At 42.6% G+C, this 10,849-nt stretch overlaps 1 protein-coding gene across 1 annotated transcript; it reads left to right on the top strand.

The window, feature by feature from the left end:
* Positions 1–361: 361 nt before the first annotated feature.
* thoc3 (THO complex 3) lies at positions 362–3,805 on the top strand. Its single transcript, XM_021561836.2, has 6 exons — positions 362–575; positions 907–1,063; positions 1,236–1,440; positions 1,741–1,902; positions 2,104–2,204; positions 2,478–3,805. The coding sequence occupies exons 1-6, from the start codon at positions 396–398 to the stop codon at positions 2,639–2,641; spliced, it is 969 nt and encodes a 322-aa protein (XP_021417511.1). The 5' UTR covers positions 362–395; the 3' UTR covers positions 2,642–3,805.
* The last annotated feature ends 7,044 nt before the right edge of the window (positions 3,806–10,849 follow it).

Genomic DNA, 10,849 nt, shown 5'->3' with positions numbered 1-10,849 from the left:
GGTAAGCCTACAGGAAACACAGCCCTTTGTTTTAAGTTTTTCTATGGGAAAAATGTATGGCGCAAAAACGATTGGAACCATTTATTCTTATTTTTTTGGTATAATGGTGTTCGCAATAATTGTATGTGCATTATGCTACCTACTGTACAGGTGGATTGGAACCATTTCCCTGATTGCCCGCAAGGTGTTATGTGTATAGTGATGCCTCCACTGTGGGGCTCTATTTCCTATTTGTTTTCACTGTTTAATCAAAACCATTTAACTTTTTAGACAATGATGGCATATTCGTTTATAATCCACGAATTAGCCATGATAATCCAAAAACATAACAAATGACTGTCACCAGATCAAACACCCCCTGTAGCGTCATAACGCGGCAGCGAGCGTCTTCCAAAATGGCGTCCAGATATTATCAAGAGATGCAAGAGAGTTTCAGAAATAACAACAAAAGCAGGGAATTCCCTGCGCATAGCGCTAAAGTTCATTCAGTAGCATGGAGTTGCGACGGCAGGAGGTTGGCATCTGGATCTTTTGATAAAACAGCAAGCGTATTTGTCTTGGAAAAAGACCGTTTGGTAAGTTGCTAGCTAGCTAGCTTGGTAGTATGCTATCGACGCTAGTGAACATGGAATGAATGAACCACGCGTGTTATTGCAAGGCTAACAACACACCTCCCCAGTGGTATCTTGTAACATTCAGCCTCCCAAAATCTAGCAGATATCGATTAATTTGCTAACTTTATGATCAGACCACGAATGGAAGAACATGCTAACTAGATGCTATGTTTTGTGCGGATCCAGCTAGCCTAGTTAACTTAGTAGTCACAGTTACTTTTAGTGGTAGCGACCTCCCCCGTAGCCATCTTGTTGATTGCTAGCTGTTTTTGCCTATATCAACCCCGTACAGGTGAAAGAGAACAACTACAGAGGCCATGGAGACAGTGTTGATCAGCTGTGTTGGCATCCTACCAACCCAGACGTGTTTGTCACTGCATCAGGGGACAAGACCATACGCATCTGGGACGTCAGAACAACAAAGTGCACGGCTACTGTCAACACTAAAGGTACCCTCCAGTTTCAGTCCTTGTTTTGGACAGTGATGCAAATGATTCATCTGCTGTGTCTTTAGCCAAAAACAACCCTTCAGTCTTGTACTTTAGTTTCTGCCATCTGTAACATCTGGTTCTTTCTGATCTGAGCTGACAACAGTGCTTGCTCTGTTTTGTTTGTTTGCAGGGGAAAACATCAACATCTGCTGGAGTCCCGATGGCCAAACGATAGCCGTTGGGAACAAGGATGATGTGGTTACCTTCATCGACGTCAAATCACACCGGTCACGGGCTGAGGAGCAGTTTAAGTTTGAAGTCAACGAGATCTCGTGGAATAATGACAACGACATGTTCTTTCTCACCAATGGAAATGGGTGCATCAACATCTTGAGGTAAGACCTTGGTCCCTTCCAAAATGGCATCCGAGGTTATTCCCTATTTAGTGCACTACTTTTGGCTAGGACTCATATGGTGCTGGTGTAAACCAGTGCACTATTTAGTGAATAGGGAGCCATTTCCCCACACACCCTGTTACTCTAGTATTCACAATCCTGTTTCAAACTAGAATGTGTTGCTTATGTCATGTGATGTAACTTATGCCTATTGCTGTTGCACATGTACGTGGATATGACTTAAAGTAATAGATAGATTCATGAGTTACGGGCTCCCTGACTTTGACATGTTGTTTTCAGTTACCCCGAGCTGAAGCCCATCCAGTCGATCAACGCCCACCCCTCCAACTGCATCTGCATCAAGTTTGACCCCACGGGGAAGTACTTTGCCACAGGCAGTGCAGATGCCCTGGTCAGTCTGTGGACCGTTGAAGAACTGGTCTGTGTTCGCTGTTTTTCCAGGTGAGTGAGTCTACATTGAAAACAAGTAAATATGGACAGATATCTATCTACAACAAATGGTGCAATTGCAAAACTGTCCTCAGCTAACCCAAGTAGCCCGTGTGAGCATCCAAAACATGATCGGTATTTGTATCACTTGACATGGATGCTTTTGCAATGTATCCCTATGTTGAGTCTGATTGTCTTATGAATGTGTTTCAGGTTGGACTGGCCAGTGAGAACATTGAGTTTCAGCCATGATGGGAAGATGCTGGCTTCAGCCTCCGAGGACCACTTCATAGACATAGCAGAGGTTGAAACAGGTTAGTTGGAACCACTTCATAGACATAGCAGAGGTTGAAACAGGTTAGTTGGAAGGAAGTCAATGCAACTTTCTGTGGATACATAAAGAAACCAAAATAGAATTGGATGTGCTGATGATAATCTCCTCACTCCCCTCTCTGCTCCCTGTGGAATGTATGATCCACACGACAAGCCCACACTATGCCACATAGTCCTTGGCAAGAATCAAGTCCTCTCTTTATTTTGATTTCATCCTTCCTCAGTATCCTCTTCTTTGTTTTGTGTTTATGCAGGAGAGAAGCTGTGGGAGGTCCAGTGTGAGTCTCCTACGTTCACAGTAGCCTGGCATCCTAAGAGACCGCTGCTGGCCTACGCATGTGATGACAAGGAAGGGAAGTATGACAACAATAGAGAGGCAGGCACTGTCAAACTGTTTGGATTACCTAATGATTCCTGAGTGGGAGTCGAGGCAGGCGCTGTCAAACTGTTTGGATTACCTAATGATTCCTGAGTGGGAGTCGAGGCAGGCGCTGTCAAACTGTTTGGGATTACCTAATGATTCCCGAGTGGGAGTCGAGGCAGGCGCTGTCAAACTGTTTGGGATTACCTAATGATTCCCAAGTGGGAGTCGAGGCAGGCGCTGTCAAACTGTTTGGGATTACCTAATGATTCCTGAGTGGGATCAAACACACACGTCTCTTGATTCACTCTTTAAACTGAGTTTATGCGGATGATTGGCCCTACTTTGTGGAGGCATGTTACCTATCCCTGTGCTGCAAGACTTCTTCTTTATATGTTCAATACAACATCCTTGACTTTTGGTCCTTTTTAAATACAGCCAGAAGGGATGTCTGTTTAAATAGCTACGTCATGTAAACTGATATTTCTCCAGAAGTCAAATCCTCAATGTTCTTCTACTGTTTTTATTTTATTTCTAGAGAGAGTGCCATCTTAGATGTAAAATGAACAGATAATTACAGTGGTTCTGATAAGGGAAGAGGGCCTAGAGTTGCCCTGAAGGGAAGAGGGCCTAGAGTTGCCCTGAAGGGAAGAGGGCCTAGAGTTGCCCTGAAGGGAAGAGGGCCTAGGGTTGCCCTGAAGGGAAGAGGGCCTAGGGTTGCCCTGAAGGGAAGAGGGCCTAGGGTTGCCCTGAAGGGAAGAGGGCCTAGGGTTGCCCTGAAGGGAAGAGGGCCTAGGGTTGCCCTGAAGGGAAGAGGGCCTAGGGTTGCCCTGAAGGGAAGAGGGCCTAGGGTTGCCCTGAAGGGAAGAGGGCCTAGGGTTGCCCTGAAGGGAAGAGGGCCTAGGGTTGCCCTGAAGGGAAGAGGGCCTAGGGTTGCCCTGAAGGGAAGAGGGCCTAGGGTTGCCCTGAAGGGAAGAGGGCCTAGGGTTGCCCTGAAGGGAAGAGGGCCTAGGGTTGCCCTGAAGGGAAGAGGGCCTAGGGTTGCCCTGAAGGGAAGAGGGCCTAGGGTTGCCCTGAAGGGAAGAGGGCCTAGGGTTGCCCTGAAGGGAAGAGGGCCTAGGGTTGCCCTGAAGGGAAGAGGGCCTAGGGTTGCCCTGAAGGGAAGAGGGCCTAGGGTTGCCCTGAAGGGAAGAGGGCCTAGGGTTGCCCTGAAGGGAAGAGGGCCTAGGGTTGCCCTGAAGGGAAGAGGGCCTAGGGTTGCCCTGAAGGGAAGAGGGCCTAGGGTTGCCCTGAAGGGAAGAGATAAAACATAATTTCCTCTCTGTGGTGAGGGGGAAAACACTAGTGTTCTCTTGGAAAGCACCAGATGGCAGTGAATCCCAACTGTGAAATAGTTGTTTGTTTCTGTAGCGTTTTCTACATGACTGTTTCTCCATACAGTTTGCAATTACACACAGTGCTGTATCACATTTTGTTGAAACTGTAAATATATATATTTTTATATTAAAACAGTCTTGTATACTTGTCTTGGTTGAACATATCAAGGTATACAACTAATATGGTGCATTGTATGTTTGCTGTCTAGATTTGGTGGGTTATTTCACTAAGAGGGGACTGTATCTCAGCCAGGAAATGGTGATTCATTGCAGGCTATGGCATGAAGACGTTGTGTAACTAAATGCATTTATGTAATGTACACAGAGATGGTGGGTGTGAGGTCTATGGACTTGATATGGTAGCCTACCCTCTGTATCACAGCTCCCACACACCAACCAGCACAAGACCATGTTATCTTAACTGGGTGAATATGACGCCCTGACAACTAAGTACAGTATACAGTCCGGTCCAAAGACGAGACAAAAATACTTTCAAATAAACCATACAAGTTCTGGGTTATATTGCATTTTCCTGTCCAATGATGTAAAAAAAAAAATATGTATATATATATATATATATATATATATATATTATATATATATTTTATATATATTTTATATTATATATATATATATTTTATATATATTTTATATTATATATATATATATTTTATATATATTTTATATTATATATATATATATTTTATATATATTTTATATTATATATATATATATATATATATATAATATATTTTATACTAATACAATGGCTCAGAGAAATATATTTTATTTAACAAGTAATATTTTTTTCCCCCTCAGATGTTTTGAATACCTCACCTTTTGAGTATAATGGCACTGAGCCTTTTTTTTCCTGACATGTATCAGATTGGTATCCTTCATCTGCGCTTAGGGATGGCCCTCATCAAGTTCCAGAGAATGAGATGGCTATTGCAAAATGTTTATTTTATTTTGTGGTCGATTTAACATTTCTTTGTGTATTCTGATGTGTGCTTGGGGTTATTGTCTTGCTGGAAGATCCACTATCTTTTTGAGAGAAAAAAAATTAATTGTTTTACAAAAAAGTTTTTCTTCAATTCAAGTTTAAAATAATAAAATGTCAATGTTTTGAACAATCTAGCCCAGTATTTCTGTTATTTATTTGATAGTCTTCTTTGCTGATATATGATCCATATATTTTAATGTACATATTCTTTATCCCTTTACACGTGTGTGTGTGTGTGTGTGTGTGTGTGTGTGTGTGTGTATATAAGGTAGTAGTTTTGGAAGTGTTAGGTTAGATTACTCGTTGGTTATTACTGCATTGTCCGAACTAGAAGCACAAGCATTTCGCTACACTCGCATTAACATCTGCTAACCATGTGAATGTGACAAATAAATTCGATTTGAAATAAATGAAACATGTTTTTTTAATAAATGGTGTCATTAATGTTGGAACTGACTACTTGGCTGTAAGTAGTCCGTGTGCACGTAATGTGCACTTGTTTTTTCAGTCATGTCATAGTGAGTATGAGACATGTCATAGTGAGTATGAGACGTGTCATAGTGAGTATGAGATGTGTCATAGTGAGTATGAGACGTGTCATAGTGAGTATGAGACGTGTCATAGTGAGTATGAGACGTGTCATAGTGAGTATGAGACGTGTCATAGTGAGTATGAGTCATGTCATAGTGAGTATGAGACGAGTGGTAAGCATATAAGTTCAAGCTAAGCAGTTATCACGATGGGTGATTTGTTGTATGAGACAACAGCGGTAACAGGTTTGAATAAATGTGGGTTTTTGATACTTATGTAGGTGTCATAACCTGCCATGAAATACCACTATGTCACAACAGGTGTACTGTAAATAGGTAGGTCATGGGTGTTATGACCATACTATGACAGGTTATGTCAGCTGTTATGACGCTGGATGTCAAGTAAAGTGTTACCACAACAGCTTATGTAGCTTGCCTCTGGCCTGCTGCCATAGCTGAGGAGGGAGAACACACCGCTTGTTTAGATGGAAGCACAGCCTGTTCTTTCATACTGTTCTAACAACATGCTGATGTTCCCAGAACGGAACAGTTCCTCGTGTCTGATGTTTCCAGAATGGAACAGTTCCTCGTGTCTGATGTTTCCAGAATGGAACAGTTCCTCTTGTCTGATGTTTCCAGAATGGAACAGTTCCTCGTGTCTGATGTTTCCAGAATGGAACAGTTCCTCGTGTCTGATGTTTCCAGAATGGAACAGTTCCTCGTGTCTGATGTTTCCAGAATGGAACAGTTCCTCGTGTCTGATGTTTCCAGAATGGAACAGTTCCTCGTGTCTGATGTTTCCAGAATGGAACAGTTCCTTGTGTCTGATGTTTCCAGAATGGAACAGTTCCTCGTGTCTGATGTTTCCAGAATGGAACAGTTCCTCGTGTCTGATGTTTCCAGAATGGAACAGTTCCTCTTGTCTGATGTTTCCAGAATGGAACAGTTCCTCTTGTCTGATGTTTCCAGAATGGAACAGTTCCTCGTGTCTGATGTTTCCAGAATGGAACAGTTCCTCGTGTCTGATGTTTCCAGAATGGAACAGTTCCTCGTGTCTGATGTTTCCAGAATGGAACAGTTCCTCGTGTCTGATGTTTCCAGAATGGAACAGTTCCTCGTGTCTGATAACAAAGGAGAAGGTGAGCGATGGAGGGTTGGAAAGAAGAAAAAAAAACGAGTGTCTTGACATCGGGTCTGTGTGAGGCCAGTTACGCTTCCTCTAGGGAATCACCATCTGTGACTAGAGATTAGACATGGTGTCAATTCCTCGTTCATCTTCCTCAGCCAAGACAGACACTGCCCAGCGAGAGCCGTCTCAGTGCCCAGATCAGGAGGCTTCGGACTTGGCTGGTGACAGCTGTCCTCTCCCCTCTTTGGTGCTTCTGAGCAGCGGGCTCCAGGATGTTTTCATTTTGCAGCTTCCTATTCCTAGCAGGGATGGAACAGCCACTCCCTAATGTCATTTAGTTTGGGGTATCCTATATCTTTCACGTTGGTCAAAACAACAAAGGATCTAAAATCTGCATTTCAAAACAATGTCAGCAACTCTCAATCTCTTCATTCAAAGACTCAATCATAGACACTCTTACTGACAGTGGTGGCTGCTTTGTGTGATGTATTGTTGTCTCTACCTTCTTGCCCTTTGTGCTGTTGTCCGTGCCCAATAATGTTTGTACCATGTTTTGTGCTGCTACCATGTTGTTGTTATGTTGTTTTGCTACCATGCTGTGTTGTCATGTGTTGCTGCTATGTTGTTGTCTTAGGTGTCTCTTTATGTGGTGTTGTGTTGTCTCTCTTTTCGTGATGTGTGTTCTGTCCTATATTTATATTGTATTTTTAATCCCAGGCGTCTGTCCCAGCAGGAGGCCTTTTGGTAGGCCGTCATTGTAAATAAGAATTTGTTCTTAACTGACTTGCCTAGTTAAATAAAGGTTAAATTAAATAAAACTCTCTCTCTCTCTCCTTCCTGTCATGACAAATGCTAATGTTTCCTATTGTACTTCCATTGTAAGATGTTTTTCCGTTGTCAGCCATCATCAATCGAATGCTAATAAATGACTATTGTTGTTTTAATGGGCTGGACTTAAAGGGGAAAATGTGCTAGAGTTTGGAGAAAAAAACACTGTGAAAGCCCCCTTAGAGGACAACGGGGTTGTCTTTCAATTCTTCCTCTAGGTAAATCACAGTGCCACAATGAATCATTGTTGTAGTGAAGGATTCATCTGTTTGAACGATGAGCTCAGATCACAGAACATGAAATCTGAATATGTATTATATGCATTGATCTACCATCTGCTACACCGATGTCCTTTTTGAAAAACACAAAAAAAACATGTTGAATTAATAAGGTCTGATCAACATTGTATTGGTTTCATTGTGTAGTTACTGTACACTTTATATTAGAGTATTATAAATACTGTTCTGTATGATAACTAGTAACCAAGCCCACATAACAGTTTGATCAATGACTTAACTAAATTTAAGACCTCTTTATATACAGTGGATGCCGTGATATCAAACTGTTTGTTAAAGATGAGCTTCCAGCGTAAATCAGATATCATTCCCTCAAGGTCTTATCTTATGTCTGATGAACAGGGCCAGGTCCAGACTTCTGATGTAAACATCACTAGCAAGGTCAGCAGGAGAGGCTTGCTTACCTACCTCCATGTCATCGTGATGGCCATAGATATGAATGCTGATCCGTCTATTACGAGGCTGTGCTGTCAGTCGTGGTGTGTTGACAGTGAAGGGTGACAGTAATTAGATCCCCCCCCCCCCCATCCAGTCTAGATGGATTGGCATTGGGTTTGTTCTCCAGTCTGGATGGATTGGCATTGGGTTTGTTCTCCAGTCCAGATGGATTGGCATTGGGTTTGTTCTCCAGTCTGGATGGATTGGCATTGGGTTTGTTCTCCAGTCCAGATGGATTGGCATTGGGTTTGTTCTCCAGTCCAGATGGATTGGCATTGAGTTTGTTCTCCAGTCTAGATGGATTGGCATTGAGTTTGTTCTCCAGTCTGGATGGATTGGCATTGGGTTTTTTCTCCAGTCTGGATGGATTGGCATTGGGTTTGTTCTCCAGTCCAGATGGATTGGCATTGGGTTTGTTCTCCAGTCCAGATGGATTGGCATTGGGTTTGTTCTCCAGTCTAGATGGATTGGCATTGGGTTTGTTCTCCAGTCCAGATGGATTGACATTGGGTTTGTTCTCCAGTCCAGATGGATTGGCATTGGGTTTGTTCTCCAGTCTGGATGGATTGGCATTGAGTTTGTTCTCCAGTCCAGATGGATTGGCATTGGGTTTGTTCTCCAGTCCAGATGGATTGGCATTGGGTTTGTTCTCCAGTCTGGGTGGATTGGCATTGGGTTTGTTCTCCAGTCCAGATGGATTGGCATTGGGTTTGTTCTCCAGTCTAGATGGATTGGCATTGGGTTTGTTCTCCAGTCCAGATGGATTGGCATTAGGTTTGTTCTCCAGTCTAGATGGATTGGCATTGGGTTTGTTCTCCAGTCTGGATGGATTGGCATTGGGTTTGTTCTCCAGTCTGGATGGATTGGCATTGGGTTTGTTCTCCAGTCTAGATGGATTGGCATTGGGTTTGTTCTCCAGTCCAGATGGATTGGCATTGGGTTTGTTCTCCAGTCTGGATGGATTGGCATTGGGTTTGTTCTCCAGTCTGGATGGATTGGCATTGGGTTTGTTCTCCAGTTCAGATGGATTGGCATTGGGTTTGTTCTCCAGTCTAGATGGATTGGCATTGGGTTTGTTCTCCAGTCTGGATGGATTGGCATTGGGTTTGTTCTCCAGTCTAGATGGATTGGCATTGGGTTTGTTCTCCAGTCTGGATGGATTGGCATTGGGTTTGTTCTCCAGTCTAGATGGATTGGCATTGGGTTGGTTCTCCAGTCTGGATGGATTGGCATTGGTTTGGTTCTTTAATTGATTGAGTACCTTTCATTTCAAGGTATTCTCAGTTGTTATGTTCTCACTTAGGTAGAAGTCAAAATGCCCGATTTCTCTGCATAAAATATTTGAGGAAACAGTGGAAAGCAGAGACAGCTGTCAATCACAGGAAGGACAGCTCCGCGAGACGACCCTCACCCTGATTCTCCATTCTCCCACTAGCTGCTAATCATGATAAAGGTTAGATGTGAGGGAAATAACCATCCTCTCTTCACTGAATTGAAATATAACTCACAGCCCCCAGCCTCCTCAACCCTTCCAAACACAAATGCTCTGCACTCAAGATTGAAAATTATTGATTCCAGTAATATGATTGGAAGAAAAACAGAATGACGATTATACATTCTAAATAGCTTTTGGGGGTTAGATAGATATTAATTTGGTTTATTTTGTGTATTCATTTGAATTAATTGAATGTACCAGGTGGTCTGTATCAATCAGTACATCAGGTGCTGCTGCTCTCTGTTTATCATATATGCATAGTCACTTTAACTATACATTCATGTACATACTACCTCAATTGGGCCGACCAACCAGTGCTCCCACCCACCACCCGCCAACCCCTCTTTTATGCTGCTGCTACTCTCTCTTTATCATATATGCATAGTCACTTCAACCATATCTACATACTACCTCAATCAGCCTGACTAACCGGTGTCTGTATGTAGCCTCGCTACTTTTATAGCCTCGCTACTGTATATAGCCTGTCTTTTTACTGTTGTTTTATTTCTTTACTTACCTATTGTTCACCTAATACCTTTTTTGCACTATTGGTTAGAGCCTGTAAGTAAGCATTTCACTGTAAGGTCTACCTACACCTGTTGTATTCAGCCTTTCACTGTAAGGTCTACCTACACCTGTTGTATTCACTTCGATTTGATTTGAGGTAGCAGGCATTCAAGATGGTGTGCCAGAGATGTCTTTTATTGGATGGTGGATGAGAATTCATGTGTTTTGTACAGAAAAAAAAACAGATGTTTTTACTGATTTCTTGTTTGTCTTGAAATTTTCAATGGAGATTCTCCATTGAGCGTCATGCATTTTCAGTCCGGGAGTAGTAGGCCTAATCTGGGGTTGTCAAACCGACCCTATGCTTCTTTAACAGTACTATTACAGACATGTCAACTTTTCTGTATGTCTTTCCATCAGTCCATTTCCCCAGTGAAAAGAAAATCTGCCGCCTGCACTATAGTGGGCTATGGATTTTGTCAGGGGGTCAAGGGTTATGTCTGGAGGAGGTAGTGACAGTACAGCCAACCTCTCTATACTGTAATCCACTATGGCTGTTTTCCTGCAAAGAACATAGGCCCGTAGGATTTCTTAGTTAGTTTGATGAAATATGAAGGCCCAAACAAATTACTATGCTAATGCCTTGTATGTATGCTTTTACTA

This window comes from Oncorhynchus mykiss, chromosome 14, assembly GCF_013265735.2.
Source record: "Oncorhynchus mykiss isolate Arlee chromosome 14, USDA_OmykA_1.1, whole genome shotgun sequence".
In the NCBI taxonomy this organism is placed as follows: domain Eukaryota; kingdom Metazoa; phylum Chordata; class Actinopteri; order Salmoniformes; family Salmonidae; genus Oncorhynchus; species Oncorhynchus mykiss.
Note: the sequence above shows the minus strand (reverse complement) of the source record. Positions and strands in the feature narration are given on the sequence as shown.